Source organism: Monocercomonoides exilis, assembly GCF_001643675.1.
Source record: "Monocercomonoides exilis strain PA203 chromosome Unknown scaffold28-1221067, whole genome shotgun sequence".
Lineage (NCBI taxonomy): Eukaryota > Preaxostyla > Oxymonadida > Polymastigidae > Monocercomonoides > Monocercomonoides exilis.
In genome coordinates this window covers 219,392-235,479 of record NW_027150573.1, presented here as the reverse complement: position 1 = coordinate 235,479, position 16,088 = coordinate 219,392, and the positions used below count along the sequence as shown (strand labels likewise).

The following is a 16,088-nucleotide window of genomic DNA, read 5'->3' as shown; positions in this document are numbered from 1 at the left end:
GAATGAAAAATTGAATTTTTTTATTAAAACGACAATGAGATTGTAAATATCAATTTCATAGAATTTAAACTCTTTAACGCTTTTTCACACATTCATTTAAATACGATATTTGGAATTATCATGTTTTCTTAAATATAATTTATTATTCGCATTTGCGAATGATGAGACTTCGCGGCAGATAATGCTGCAGAAATAAAATCCTGCGGCAATGATATTTACCGGAGGCCCCACTTCATCTGTTTCCTCTTCTTCTGTTAGACACATTTCCCAGTTTGAACAATATCAACATCCATATGATTTCTTCTTGAATCATGCATATAATGAACGACAATACCAAAAATTGCAAAAGACTCGTGGCAGAAGATTAGCTGCTGTGGCTTACCCTGCGGTTAAGCGTACATCGACAAGAAAACGAATGGAAACCCTGGATATTAATCAATTGATTCCATCAAAACCGGGTGATGATCGTGGAGGAAGGATGGTTATGAAGCAAACGTGTCTAGATCTTGCACATGCTCTTCAAACAGGAAGATTTCAAAGAGAAGAATTGAATCATGATCTATCAATGGATAGAAGAAGAGTCAGTGCTTTACTTTCTATTTTCAGGGCAATCGGACTAGTTAGGGAAATACCACCAATAAGCCCCTTGACAATTCGAAGATTTTCTGACGTAGCACGCTATCCTCTTGTTCCACAACAAACAGAGTCATCTTTTCACTATCCTCCTCCATTCTTATCTGCAACACCTGTTTCTTTGTCATCTGTATCAGCAAAGTCATCTCCTTCTTCTTCAGCGGAAACACCTAATTCGAAGTCAGCTTTAAGTAATTCGTCCTCTCCTTGGTCATCTTTGCCTTCTTCTCCAACTCGAGGCGCTGACATGCACACAAATCGAAGTAAATTTAGTTCGTCGACTGGATCCAAGCTGCCTCGATGTAATGGCTTACGCTATGTTGGATGGAGATATCTTCAATCATTCATTTTAGAAGCACCTCACGCATTTATTTCAGCAATATTTGAACTTCGTTACAGATTGCGGCACAATTTGGATGAAATGGAAAGGACGACTGACGAAATATCGAACATTATGATGAGCATTTGCATGGCAGTTGCTGTCGCTCGCTGGAAAGCAATGAAGAAAATGAAGTGCTCTTCTCCAACGCAATCTGATGATTCAAAGTTGTCACCACGTGAGAACACAGGAGACGTATCATTAAGCACAGCAGAATTGCTGGAGAAGCACAAAGCCAATCTCATCGGATCAATAAACGCTACTTTCGAAGCAATTGACAGAATGATGGACGAGATGCGTGGAGACGACGACGAAGATGACCAAAACATGGAGTCACTGAGGTTGCCGCCAAAAGCATACCAGCAGCCAGCTCAGCAGGCGATTCAGTTCCACCACTCGCCGTTCTCCCCCTTTGAGACATCTCCTCAAAGCCAGGCGTCATATTCTGGACATTCACAGCATTCACGAGCATCTTCGCATTCATCATCGCCATTGTCATCACCATCACCTTCCCCTTCACCTTCATCAGCGCTGTCGCCATCGTCTCAGACGCTTCGGCCTTCTCCAACTTCATCTCCATCTCCCTCTCCATCTCCGTCTTCATCTACTTCTTCATCTCCATCTCCTTCCATGCAGTACCTACAACACCCACAGAATCAGAACTCACCAAGTGCCATTCACACAAACAGCCGCAGCTCAGACAGTTTTATTCATTCGCCCTCTGCTCTGTCGCCAACAGCCAGCGCTTCTCAGAAGGCGGCTGTTCCACACGCTGCCCTTTCATCGCTGCTCAGCCAACAGCAGCAGCAGTCAAAATCGCCCTCGTCTCGTTTGCCATCTGCCAAACATCCGCTCAAAGAAGCCATTAATCCCTCATCACTCATCCTGCCAATCCCTCCAGTTACTCCACTAAACGCTCTACCGTTCTACCTCCCGCCTCTTTCTCAGTTCGCTCTCCCGCTTCCTCTTTCTCTCCTTCCGTTCTTTCTCCCGCTCAGCCATCCGTCTTGTGTTGCCGTCTTTTCCCGCACCGATTCTCCATTTGGCGCGCTGCTGTTTGACGCTGGCACCGATTCATTTCAAAGCGAATATTTGCTGTTTGCTGAAAGGAAACTGTTGAGAGACAGAAACAGAGCATATGCTGCACAGGCACAACAGGACACTCAACACCACTCAGCTTTCCTCTCATCCCCCGCTTCATCAGCATCGCCTTCACCTGCATCTCAATATTATCCTCCAGTTCCATATGCAAACGGGAGAGCATACGGCATTCAGAGCTTGACCCCTCTGATTTCGCCTTCTTCCTCTCCTCCACCACCACCACAAATACATTCTTCATTCAATTCAGACGAGCTGCTTTTGTTCCGCCCGTCTTCGCTTCCTCTGCCGCTGCTGTCATTCCCTGCTGTCTGCACTTTCCCTTTCCCTGCCCGCTGCATCCTCCATTCTCTCATCAAGCACCCGTTCAAGTTCTCAGACTACCCGCACTTCGACAGCCTGCCTTATACACCGTCGTATTCTGCTAGTTCAGCGCTGCCTCGACGAGAAACAGGGCTTGCGTCTTCTTCCACTTCGGGTCTGTCACCGCTGTCTTCGTTTTCTAGCGAGCCTTTCTCGTTTCCGTTTATGAGCCAGCAGGCTGGCTTGTCTGACTCGGCTGTTGAACAGCAGCAACAGCAACAGCAGCAGAAAGCAGCACGTCGCAAGAGGAGAAAAGCGAATGTTGAGCCTTCAGACTCGCCATACGCTTCGTATGCCAATCCAGTTTTAGCTCCCTCGGCAGTCAGCAGCGAGCTGTATTCAACAGAGTTTCCCAGCTACAATGACTTGGCTGAGCAAAACTCGCCTTACCCTCCTTCAGCTGCGATGCCACTGAATTCTTCGTTCAAAGTTTGTTCACCACCGTCTCTCAGTGAAATCTCTGATTCTCTTTCGTCATCTTCTTCTTCGCCTTCTTTCAGTTCTTCTCCTGTTTCCTCTGAACATTCTCCTTCGAATGCGACTATTCTTTCCTCTTATCATCGGCAGCCTTATACAACTGCACGTTCTTTGCCCGTGTTTCCCGAGGCTCTTCATCAGACTGGCATAACACGCCAGCAAACTTCTTCTTCTCAAGCACACATTTTGTCTCCTTCTCCTTCTTCGTCTTCGTCTTCTTATCAACGAGATCTGGCTCAGCGTAATCTTTCATCTCTTTCCAATTCTTCTTCTTCTTCTTCTTCCTCTTCTCCTTCCTCTTCGTTTCCTTCTAATTCTTCGTTGCTTCTCCAATACACTGATTCATATCCTCTTCAAACAGATCAGGCGCCTTCTCCTTCCATCTCATCGTCTTCAGCAGGCATTTCTTCTTCTGTTTATCCTTCTCGCTTCAATCAGTACACTTCTCAACAACTTCCGTATCTTTCATCAACTTCTTCTTCCTCTTCCTCTTCTTCTTCTTCTTCCCCTTCTTCTTCTACCTCTGCCTCTGCCTATCAAGTTCAATTTGATGATTCACTCTCAGCGAAACACAACGTGGCAGACAGTTTCTACTCATCCGAAGGATACGACGGAAACATCACTTCTTCTGGAGGCCCCATGCCGATGATGGATATGCCTGGGCAGTTTGGCTATTTGAGCGCACTGCCTTCTCCTCGTGCAGCGTCAGGCTCCTCTTCTGCTTCTTCGCTTTCTTCTCTTTCTTCCTCTGCTGGAATATCAGACCGCTCTTTGATGGGCCCTCCATCTTCATTCACTTCACTGCATGCCACTTGGACACAGCCTCCGCTTTCTTATCCTTCTCCTTTTTCAACAGGAGATTCTCCTTTCTCTTCAGCGTCGTTCACTTCGTTTGTGTCATCTACCTCTTCCCCTCCGTTTCTCTCTTCGGCTGATCTGTGGAACGGGCAAAACGAACTTCCAACGCCGCTGCAATATTCCAATTCTTCTTCGCTGCTTATTTCTGAAAAGCAACCGCTTACTTCCTCAACGGGATCCGGTGCAGGTTCGTCGATTGCTTCATTCTTCTCGTTTTCGCCTGGCAACTTTGCTTTCTTCTCTCCGCGAACGCCACAATCGCCGATGCTGCGTATTGCTGGATCGCCTCAGCAGGCTTCAGGCGCTTCGCAGCAGAACAGACCATTGCAAAGAAGAATGCCTTCTCTTTCGATGTCGACAACTGCTGCTCAACTGTCAAGATATGCAGACAATAGCAGTCTTATTGATCAGCCTAATCCCCAGCAGTCGCCTCAAGTTGCGGCGTCTCCTTCAACCGAGACTCTTGATTCGTTTTCTTCTAATTCATTGCCATCTCGCTCGCTTCCTCCTTCTCGTTCACTTTCTAGTTCGCCAGTTGCATGATTTTGTGTTAATTATCGGGAACATTAGATTCATTATATTTTTTGTGAATTTTTCATTGGAAAATTATTCACTTGCAATTTATTAATTTATCAAAAAGGTTATTTTAAAACTTTTGAATTAAACATTTTGAAATAGCACTTCATGAAAAATATTTTTTTTTCCCTTTTTTAAGTTATTAAATTTTCTAGAGGGCCATTCCGAACAAATCCTACTGAAATACGTGTAACTTTATTTTTTATTTTTTATTTTTATTTTATTTTGGTGTTTACAAAAAAAAACATATCGTTCAGCTTGATTGAATGCTTTAAATTTTGAAATTATAATCCTTTTTCTTTCCTTTTATTTTGATGAGAGTGAAAATGACAATAAAAAAATAAATTAATATAAAATAAAAAATTATCTAATAATTTCTATATTGAAAGGCGAAATTTTTCCTGGAATCAAGGAGATCACTCCCTCCATGTTTTTCTTTTTTTCTAAATAACTTTGAGAATAATTCAATTATAAAAATGAAATGAAAATTATTTTTAATGTTCAATATCTTATTACAAATTGAAATTCTGAAAAAAAACTGCATTGAAAGGACTTTATTTTGATGACCATTATTCAAAAAATTCATAACTTCGTTTTCTAAAGCATGTCGTCTCCCGCTTCACGGGAGGTAAATGCTGGTGCGGACCAAGTGGTTGTTGAGACAAAGCAGGCTTCCGTATCGCATCAGGAGGGAACTGGGCAAAAGATGATAAATCAATACGTTATCGACCAAAAGCTTGGTTCAGGTGCGTATGCAAAGGTAAAGCTTTGCCATCTTCAAAATGAACCAGAAAAGCAATTTGCAATGAAGGTTGTCAAGAAAGCTGTGAAAAGGATTCTCGGACCTCCCCGAAAAGGAGGGCAAACAAATGGTTTTTGTGATTTTTTCTTTTTCTTTTAATATCCTAAAAACTGAATCTATTTTGAAGATACAAACAAGGAAGTTGCTATTATGAAAAAAATGGACCATCCAAATCTTGTTCGCTTGTATGAAGTGATTGATGATCCCAAAAAGAAAAAATTGTACATGGGTTGGTATCTGATTAACAAGCTGATTTACATCAAAATTTTTTTAAAAAAATCGTTGTTTAGTTCTTGAATATTTAAGTGGAGGATCTTGCTTTGAAGAAGGTCAAGATCTCATGACTGAACAGGAGGCGCGAATTGCATTCAGAGATATTGTTGTTGGCATATCTTACTGTGTGCCTGCTCCACTTTTTTTTAGTAATAATTAAATACATTTTTGTTGTCAAAGTACACAAGCATCATATTGTGCATCATGACATTAAGCCGGACAACATTTTAAGAAGTTCAACTGGACAGCTGAAAATCAGCGATTTCGGGGTTTCAATCCTTTATCCGTCTTTTGATTCATTGATCAGAGAGATCCGAGGAACACCTGCATTCATTCCACCTGAAGCAGTTAAATGTTTGCATTACTTCTAAAATAGTTATTTGAAAATAGAATTATTTTATTATTTCTATTATAATGATACAACACGTTGAATTTCTTTTATAAACAAAAAAACTTTATTTTTTCAATATTTGTTTTGATCCTTTCTCTAACTGCAACCTCTTTCTTTTATGTCATTTTTTCTTCCTTTTTTTTTCAAAAAATTGCAACAAATAAAAGCCCCTCCTGATCCAGAAGGCTATTCGCCATTTCTCGCTGATGTGTGGGCGCTTGGAGTTACTCTGTTTATGTTTGTGTATGGCGAGGCGCCGTTTATCGAAAGCACCGCTTTTCTGACATACCAGCGCGCAATCAACGAAGAAGTGGACGAGGAAGAGTGGGACCGCAAGCGGAAGGTGAAGATGACACAGAGAATTATGAAGGAGCGTGGCCTTCTAACAACAACAACAACGACATCATCATCGTCTTCATCATCATCGTCTTCTTCTTCCTCATCAAACAATGTGCAAGGAGAAAATGGAGTGCTGGCTGCTGAGCAGATCCAGCGGATCCGCACAGAGGCAAGCAACAATGCAGAAGGGACACAGGAAGGGTTTGTGAAGGAAGAAGAGCAGACGAATCAACAGCAGCAGCAGCAACAACAACAATCGCAATCACAATTAAATAACGGATCATTTGAGATAAGAGACGACGAATGGATGCTGAGCGAAGACATGAAGAGCCTTATGCGCGGGATGCTTACGAAGGATCCCAAGCGAAGATTCAATCTGATGGTGATACGAGTTTGTTAGTCAACTTCTTTATGCATTTTAGAAATAAATATTACTTACTTTTAATTTCTAACATCGGTTTTATTTCTTTCATTAACCTACGCAATTCACCTTCTTTTTCTTCACTTCACTCCCTTCCATTCCACTCCCTTCACTTCCCATCCCATTACATATTTTCTCATCCCATCTAATCTAATCCTATCCTCCCCCTCCCCCCTTATCCTATACACAATACAACACAGGAGCATCCGTGGGTGACTGAGCACGGGCAGAATCCTCTCCCCGACGAGCTGGCAGAAGTGAGTGTGACAAAAGACGAGATCCAAAAGGCGCTGACACCGCTGATGTCGTTCTCGCAGCTGATCCGATTGAAAGTGCGGCTGTCGAAGAAGATCAAGGGCGTGCGGGAGCGCATCCTGACCGAAGAGAAAGGGAAAAACTCCGACAGCAGCGGCCGTGAGCACCGCTTGTATTCTTCAAGCTCACTGCCGGGCATGCAGTTGCTTGGCATGGACTATGAAATTCCCCTCTCCAACACGCCTTCTTCGCTCAACTGTGTCCATTCGGCAGCGTCTCACAAGAAGCTCCCTCCGCCTTCGCTGTCTGCTGCGTCGTCGTGCTGTTTGGACTCGAACGACGAAGACGCCAAGACCATCCGCGCGATTGCAGCACACGAGCAGAGAAGAGGAGATCATTCAGACACTGAGGCAAATGTTGGAGTGGAGACAGAGGCAGAGGCAGAGGCAGATGTTGTTGAAGGAGAAAAAGGAAGAGGAAGAGGAAGAGGAAGAGAAGGAGAAGGAGAAGTGAAAGGCAGACGCCGTGCTGAATCTGATGCCAGTGTGGATGTGTATGCCTACACCGACACTGAAGCTGATGGTGATGCTGATGTTGATATCGATACTGATGTCGATGTTGATGTCGACGGCGTCAGCCCTTCCCGCCGCTCCACTTTTGGCTGGGGCAGCCTGCTTTCTGAGCCTGTGAGCGGGCAGCGGCGGTTCGACGCCGACGAAAAATCCTCGTTTCAGTCGATCACTGCCTCCTCCTACGACTCGGCCGCGTCGCAGTTGGACTCTTCCCCGGGGAGCCTCTCCACAACAGCCACTGCGTCGCATTTTGTGCACACACACCAGTTCTTCCAGGCACCGCATGGATTGACGGGAAAGGCGATTGAGCAGGACACGCAGAATTTGACAACTTCTCCTAGATTCAACAACACAACTAATGCTGCTTTGACTTCTTCTTCTTCTGCTTCTTCAGCTCAGTCTGAAAACAGAAGCAACATCCCACCACCTCCACTCACAACATCATCTGAGAATTCCTTCACACACACATCGTTCGGCTCGTTCAATACATTCGGTGCATTCAACGACAGAACAGCTGCTGAGTGCTTTATTGCTACTCCAGCCACTGCTTCGTCTGCCTCATCCACTTCATCCGATTCATCCACCTCATCATCCACCTCATCTGCCTACTCTTCCTTTAGCTCTGCACGCTTCCCTGCTTCTGCTTCTGCTTCCATTTCATCCTCCATTTCACCTTCTTCTTCCTCTTCTTCCTCTTCTTTCTCTTCCCCATTCTCCTCCTCTCCTCTCTCTCTTTCCCCTCACATGCTCTATTCCCCCACCCCTCAAAACCCACTCTCCCTCCCACATCCGCACACAACCCCCATCTCTGCCATCTCTTCCATCTCCTCCATCACCTCTCTTTCTTCTCTTTCTTCTCTCTCCTTCGACTCCCAGGCAAACAGCGACATTGAGCACGAGCTGCTGGACAAGCTGGCGCTGTCGCTGCAGTCGCCGGGGCCTCGTCTGCCTCCTCCACACCCGCCTCTTCAGTCGCAGGTGTCGCGGCTGTCGATGAGGAAAGAGCCGCTTTGCCCGCTTTCTCCGATGCCGCAGACTCCAACGTCGTTCACGAAGAGAGAGAAGGAGAAGGAGAAAGAGAAAGAGAAGGGTGCGAAGATGAAGATGAAAGGGTCGCCGCTGGTGGAGGGAGGGAGGAGAGGGTGTAAGGGAGAAAGAGAAGGAGAAAGAGAAGAGGAAGAAGATATGAACGAGCAAGAAGATTTGTTTGGTTTGGGGCTGCTCGACAAAAATGGCATTGAACTGCACAATGCAGCTGATCAACCAACTTCATCTTCTTCTGCTGCTGCTTCTGCTTCTGCTTCTTCTTCTATCTCTGGTGAGCACATTCCATCTCTTTCACACAGAACATTAGACGACTCAAGCGACAGTGCCAATTATGCTGAGAGCATCTCAGACATCACACACTCGTCTTATCTCTCTCCCACTTCCTCACTTTCTCCTTCTCCTTCTCCTTTTTCACCTTCCTCCTCCTCCTCCTCTTCCCCAGCCAACCACCAGAGCGGAAGCAGCAGCAGTGGCAGTAACAGTAACAGTAACAATGGCAATGGCAGTATTGTCAGCCAAGTGTCATCTCCTGCATTGTCTGAGGCATCTTCTGTGTTCTCCCAAGGAAGATACGATCCATTCGACCCTGCTCTGCAAGTTGTGAGCAAGTCGCCTGCGGCAATCAAAAGATGGAACACGTTTGTGGAACCGGAGAAAAAAGCGGTGAAGGCGGTGGGGAGAAGAGAAGGGGCGAAGATGAAGGCGAAGGTGAAAGCGAAAGTGAAAGGGGAAGAAGGAAAGGATGATGGAATGGAAGGGAGTGGAATGAGAAACGGGATGAATGGAGGAGAAGGAGAAGAAGGAGAAGGAAGAGGAGGAAGAGGAAGAGGAAGATTAATGAATGCTTATTCAAGGAAAGAAGGTGAAGAAGAAGAAGGAGAAGGAGGAAAAGGAGAAGGAGATGACAATGATTCTGATCTCTGTGAAGCAGAGAGATATGACCAATCGTCATTTGAGAAGGATTTTGATGAGGTTTCGTTGAAGCGGTCGAAAAGTATCGATGAAAGCAGATCAATACAGTTCATGTATGCACACAGGGAAAGCAGCAAGAGCAGACAAAAACTGAAAGCGAAGCAGAAGCAAAATCAGAATCAGAATAAGAATAAGAATAAAAGTGAAAGACAGAACAATAATAGTAATAGTAATAGCAATAATTATAAAAATGAGAATAAAAACAATGACTTCCACAATAGTCAGGACGAAAACGAGACAAAAGCACAGAAAGTGAATTTGTGTGTGAATGTGGACACAAATGTGACAGTTGATGACTTGTTGGAAAATCATACACGATTGCTGAAGCAGAAAGGCATTAGAGAAGAAACAAAAAAAGAAGAAAAAGGCAAAGAAGAAGGAGAAGCTGAACGAAATGTAACAAAATTATGGTCAGAGGAGAGGGAAGAAGAAGAAGAAGATGATGATGATGATGATGATGTGATGAACGAAACATTCAGCAAGTCAACAGAAGAGAAAGAGAGTAACACAGCTAATGTCAGTGGAAGTGGGTCATTGGAGCAGTTGGGTGTGGAATTAACAGAATTAGCTGAAACAACTGAAGGAACTAATAAAACTGAAGTGGATGAATATGACAATGAAAAATTAAATGAGAAAATCAATGAAGACAATTTAGTTAAGCAAACAAGCACTGCACCATCAACTCCACGGCAGGTGATGAAAGAAAAGACGAATTTGGCATCTGCACCGTTCTCGGAAATATCAGCTTCTGCTTCAACTTCTTCTTCTTCTTCTTCCTCTTCCTCTTCTTCTTCTTCTTCTGCTGCTGCTGCTTTTTCTTCCTCTTACAATTCATTCCCACCACAAAGCTCTTCTCCTTCATTCAACTCGTCCATCCGACACCAAACGCCTCCTCCTGCATTTTCCTCTCTTCTTGCTTCTTCTCTTTCTTCCTCATCTTCTTCTTCTTCATCTTCCTCCTCCTCCTCTTCTTCCTCTTCTTCTTATTCTTATTCTTCCTCTTATTCTTCAAACCCTTCAACTTCTTCTCCTTATCCTCCTCCTCCTCATCCATTCGGACCTTCTCCTGTTGGCATTGGAGGCACCCTCACTTTACCTCCCCCACCTCCTCCTTCTCATCCTTTCCTTTCTTCTTCTTCTTCTTCCTCATCTTCTTCCTCATCTTCTTCTTCTTCCTCATCTTCTTCTTCCTCCTCCTCCTCTTCTTCTTCTTCTTTTCCTTTCCCCTTACCTCGTTCCTCCTCCCCCATCCCTCTCTCCCACACTCACTCCCCACGTCAATCTCAACCCCAATCCCAAATACAACGCCGCAGCCTCGCCTCCTCCTTCACTTTATCATCGCCCCCTCCTCATTCTTCTCTCCTCTTCATGCCTTCCCAGTCTCTTTCACAGGACTCTCTGAAGCTGTTTGCACCGCCAGGCGTAACTGGCTTGTCCGTCAGAAATTCAATCGAATCGACTTCTCCCAGACATTTATTGAATCACATTGAAGAAACTGGGAAGAAACAGAAAGAAAGTGAAAAAGAAGATGAAAGCGAAAAAAATGAAAAAAACGAGAAAAACGAGAAAAAGATGCAAAAGAGGAAAATTCTTATACCAACAGCAATTGAAGCACAGGCTTGTTTCACAACGTATTTGTCATCCACAACAAAAGGCTCAACATTTGGACATTCTTCTTCGAATCAGAAGAATACACAATCACTTTCATCAACTTCATCCTCTTTATCATCATCATCATCATCTTCTTCTTCTTCTTCTTCTTCTTCTTCCTCCTCCTCCTCTTCTTCTTCTTCTTCTTCTTCTTCTTCTTCTTCTTCCTCCTCCTCCTCCTCCTCTCCTCCTTCAACCAACCACCATCTCAACCCCAATATAAACCCCAATCCCAACTCTAACCCCAACCCTTCCCTCCTCTCCCCTTTCTCCCCTTTCTCCACTTTCTCCCCTTTCTCCCCTCTAACCCCTTCTTCTGCCTCTCCTTTACTCACCACCCGATCCACCGCCTCTCAATACAACCCAGCCTCCGTCTCAGCTGCAGCCACTGCCTCTTCTTTTCAGCATCCCAACCCAAACAAAGTTGTTGTGTCGTCACTGGAGACGAAGAAATCGCGCTTGGTGAGGCTGAAGAGGGAGCGTGCAGAGGAAGAGCAGAGGAAGATCCGGCAGATGGTCGAAGAACACAAGCACAGGAAGGCGGTGGAGGTGAAAAGAAGGCAGAAGCTGAAAAGGGAGCATGGAAAAGGAGAAAGTTCATTTGGTTTTGTGAAGAATTCAATGATGAATGCAGAAGGGAAAGAATTGCATCAAGAGACGAAACACATGGAACACACAGAAAATACCAATGAGCTGACAATACGTCGTCCTCGCTCAACGACTCCGAAGCTGCCGCCAAACCCGCACAAGCAGAGAAATGTTACAGCTGACAAAGGAAAGGAAGGAAGAGAAGGAAATGAAGTGAATGAAGCAATAACAACAACAACAGCATCAGCAATAGCAGCAGAAGGAAGAAGCCATCCTCCTTTCATCATCAAACAGCAGAGGTCGCAGTCAGACATGGTAAACAGAAGACGGCTAATGGATTTGCATAATACAACCAAAAATGGATATGACATGAAAATAAAAGAAGACATTTCAAAGAAGAATGCAACTGATGCTAAACAGAGTGAAAGCAGAGATATTCGACTGTCTTCTTCACTGGCTGATTATCTGCCTCATCCAACACAGCCACACGTTGACATCATTGTGAGATCGCAGTCGCAATTACAGTCGTCTGTGACTCAGAACAAGTCAGCGACTCAAAATAGCACAGCAGAGCATCAAAACACAACAGCTTCTGGTTCTTTCTCAGGCTCTTCTACTTCTTCTGCTTCTGCTTCTGCTTCATCCACTGCACAATCAGCAACGCTTCCAGTGTCCATCAACCAAAACCCGTCGCCTGGTTCGTTTTCTGAGTTGATTCAGCAGCGACACAAGGCGTCCAATCAATTGTTTTCATCATCATCTTCTTCTTCTTCTTCCTCTTCCTCCTCTTCTACCTCTTCTTCCTCATTTAGACGTAAATTTCTTTCTCAACCTCCATCTTCATCAACATCAAACACCCCGCTGCGTCATCATACTTCAAAGCTTGCCTCTCTTTCTCCGCCACGCAGTAACAGGCAAGTCACAGCCGTTGAAGCAATCCAAGGATTTGAAATAAGCCCACCAAATGGAGTAAGCAGAACAGCACATTCAACAGAAAGACAAGTAAATTACGAGGCCAATCAGAACAATGACAATTTTGAGAGGAACAGAAATTACGCTTTTGGAGAAAGAGGAGAAGGGAATGCATCAGATGCAGCATTGTCTTATGCTGCAGGAAAAGAAGAGCTCCACTTTGAACAAGGAAGTAAAAAAAACGATATTCAACACAACCATTCCACACAAGAAGAAGATTGGCGAGGCACAACAAAACGATCAGAAACAGTCAAAACAGCATCTTTGCCTTCAATCACACGTAATTCCAAGTCCCTTTTCAATATCACTTCTCCTCTTTCTGAGCAGAACAGGGAGCTTTTGATGATCATCAAGGACGATTCTGCTGCTTTGCCTGCGTTTGCCTCGCGGCGCTCGTTTCCAAAAGTCGATGCGAAGATGCGGGCATCCACGTCGTTGGGGTTCCAACCGCCGAAGAGAAGTTCTGTTTCTGTGGGGGGAAGGCAGAGTGCGATGGGGGCAATGGAAGTGGTTAATGCAATGAATGCAATGAATACAATGAATACAATGAATACAGTGGGTGGGACGCAGAGAGGGAATGAAAGGTACCCTTATGAGAGAGAGAACGAGAGAGGAGGAGGAGGAATTGGAGGAATTGGAGGAAGAGGAGGAAGAGGAGGAAGAGGAGAAAAAGAGAAGGATGAGGAAGAGGAAGAAGATAGCAGTAGAAGTAGCAGTCTGTGGAAAGTCAATGCGAACTATGCACAAGCACTAACGCAAACACAGACACAGACGCAATCTCTTCCACTCACTCAACAACAACAGATGCTCATAAACACAGAAGGCGATGCAGATTTGCGTTCTCCTTTGATTGTTAGCTCTATTTCTGATTCCTCTCCTTCTCCGTCTCCTCCACCGCCTTCTTCTTCTTCTTCTTTTCAACCATCTGCTTCTTTTCTTTCTTCCTCTTCTCAGTTACAAAATAACAGCTCTTACATCACTCGCCCTCTTATTTCTACTCCCGAGCCGCATTATTTCCGCGAGAGCAACGAAAAACTTAGATCTTCTTATCCATCTCCACCAACGCATCCAGCTTCCTCTTCCCTTCAGAGCACTTTCTCACCCACTTTCCAGCGCTGCCCGCCTGCCCAGTGTGCATCGCCTGCTTCTTCTTTGTCTCCTCCTCTGCCAAATTCAATGCAGATGTCCAATCCCATGCCAAATCCCATGTCAAATTCTATGTCAATGCAAAATTCTATGGTATTGCCAGTACCACGATACATCCCATCCCCCACAAAGCACAAGAAACCCAGAAGCTCCTCTCCATTCTCAGCATCTGTCACTGCCAAGCCTTTTCAGCTGTCGCAGATGCAGCCTCTTATACCACCTTTTGCATCTTCAAAGGCTTCGACATCACAATCTGTTTCATTTGCCTCTTCTTCTTCCTCCTCTTCATCGTCATCTTCTTCATCATCTTCTACTTCTCCGTTTCGTCAAAGTATGTTTCCTCTGTCTCCAACCTCTCAGTTGAGGTCTTCCCTTCAAATATCACCCCACAGCTGGCACAGAGCCGATCCGTCGACGTTTCTGCAGGTTTCTGCAGACTTCATGAGCTCCTTTTCCGATCCGGAATCGCCTCCCCTCCAGCCACTTGCTCCTACTCTTGCCCCTTCTCTTCCTCCTTCTCTTCCTCTTCCTCTGCCTTCGTCGACACACAGCCAATCAGAGCAGCCCTCGCCAAAGCTCCAGCTTCCGCCTCTGCCTCTTTCGCGCCTCGAGCACTCGGCAGCGCTGGGAGACCATCGCCAGCAACAGCAAAGGGCAAAGAACAACCAGCACACCCGGACACACTCACAAACACACGCACATACACGGACTCGCTCTCGTTCGCAATCGCAATCACATTCGCATCCCCATCCCCATTCGCAGACGCCTCCACCGCCACAGCCGCGCCGCTCGCTGCTGGAGGCGAAGCTGCAGGACGACAAGCACCGCCAGATGCTGCGGAAGAGCCCACTCGAAAGATCAGCTTCAATGTTGGCCACACACGGCTTCTCAGTCGGAAGGCCTACTGCTCAGAACCAGACTCAAATTCAGACTCAAATCCAAACACAGTCTCAAACTCAGAGTCAACAACAACAGCAACAACAACAACTCTCACTTTCTCATTCGCCAATTCGTTCGTTTCGCTCTTCTGCACAGGGGAAGTGAATGGATCATTGGCACTGATTATTCTGAATAACTATTTATGTTTTTTATAAAAAAAAAATAATAACCCTCTTGATTTTGGTATTTTTAGAATTTTTATTTTTATTTTATTTATTTTTTTTTATTTTTATTTATTTATTATTATTTTTTTCCCCAGTTATGATTTGTTATTTTTCGTGTTTTTATTCGCTTTATGTTCAATTGTTTCATGACTATCTGATTGATATGATTTAAAACAGTTTTTACGTTACAACTATTTTTTCGGTGATACGTTCTTTCTTTTTAAATTATCTTTTGTTACAAATCAATTATTTTAATATGACTTTAATATATTCGAGCATGTTCATATCGGAGGCTTTCCTGCAATCATTGTTTGTGTAAAACGAGGAGGGCCTGCACGCAAATTTGATGAAGAATCCGTCAATGATTTTGAAGAAGCTGTTGAAGAAAGCAATTTTGCTTGAGAAGAGGATGCTCCCTTTGAATGAGATAAGGAACTCTCACCAGAAGTTTTTTCGGATTGCATTTCTTGCGTTATATCTTTTAATAAAGTTGAATGATCCCATGGTTCATCATATTCTTCAACAAGGTCTGGTGGAAAAATTGAAGAAATTAGAACCGACATATTGACGCCTCCAGAACTCTGAGAACAATAAATAAATTAAATCACAAATAAACAATACGCATATCGCAAAACAAACGAAATAAAGGAAAAATATACCATTTGAATTGGCTGAGCAGAAGTTATTAAGCTGTTCAATTCATTCAAAGTGTGTATTTTTTGTTGATGTACAGCTGGTGCTTCAGCAACCTTTGCACAACAAAATATTATATTAAAAGGCGAAATAAAATATATAAAGATTAATTCATTTGTGGCAAACCTGATTTGTAATGTCATCACCATCCTGAAGAGCAACAGCAAAATTATCGGCTAAAAAAAGATGATGAGCAATTCGCGAATATTAATCACAAACTTTGATCAACATATGTTACAGAAGTTGTCTCATGCAATTTTTGCTGGGGTTCATCATCTCCACCTGCCCAGCCGTTTCCACTTTGAGATTGCCGATAATCCTGATCTGCAGTTGAAGAAAACGCATCACCTGATTCTTCAACTTTTCCTTTTTGCTTTTTTTGCCTTTTACCTTTTCCGCGAGATGGAATGGGCGCGTCGTCTCCTTCGAAATTCATTTATATATTTCACAAATTATATTTTGGGTTCACAAAAATGTATG

General features: G+C 44.1%; 3 protein-coding genes across 3 annotated transcripts; 2 read left to right on the top strand and 1 right to left on the bottom strand.

Annotated features, from left to right (window-relative positions):
• Positions 1–208: 208 nt before the first annotated feature.
• MONOS_2664 (uncharacterized protein) lies at positions 209–4,351 on the top strand (the record flags this gene model as incomplete). The annotated part of the gene is made up of 1 exon (XM_067872600.1): positions 209–4,351. One exon carries the CDS (start codon positions 209–211, stop codon positions 4,349–4,351), a length of 4,143 nt encoding a protein of 1,380 aa, XP_067725587.1.
• A 637-nt stretch (positions 4,352–4,988) lies between these two features.
• MONOS_2665 (putative Protein kinase domain containing protein) lies at positions 4,989–15,172 on the top strand (the record flags this gene model as incomplete). The annotated part of the gene is made up of 8 exons (XM_067872601.1): positions 4,989–5,256; positions 5,314–5,415; positions 5,477–5,584; positions 5,640–5,813; positions 6,018–6,580; positions 6,811–9,509; positions 9,678–11,077; positions 11,474–15,172. 8 exons carry the CDS (start codon positions 4,989–4,991, stop codon positions 14,854–14,856), a joined length of 8,697 nt encoding a protein of 2,898 aa, XP_067725586.1. The 3' UTR covers positions 14,857–15,172.
• MONOS_2666 (putative Intraflagellar transport protein 43) lies at positions 14,951–16,069 on the bottom strand. The gene is made up of 4 exons (XM_067872602.1): positions 15,828–16,069; positions 15,735–15,784; positions 15,575–15,664; positions 14,951–15,496 (listed from the first exon to the last, which is right to left on the bottom strand). Exons 1-4 carry the CDS (start codon positions 16,042–16,044, stop codon positions 15,197–15,199), a joined length of 657 nt encoding a protein of 218 aa, XP_067725585.1. The 5' UTR covers positions 16,045–16,069; the 3' UTR covers positions 14,951–15,196.
• Positions 16,070–16,088: the final 19 nt, after the last annotated feature.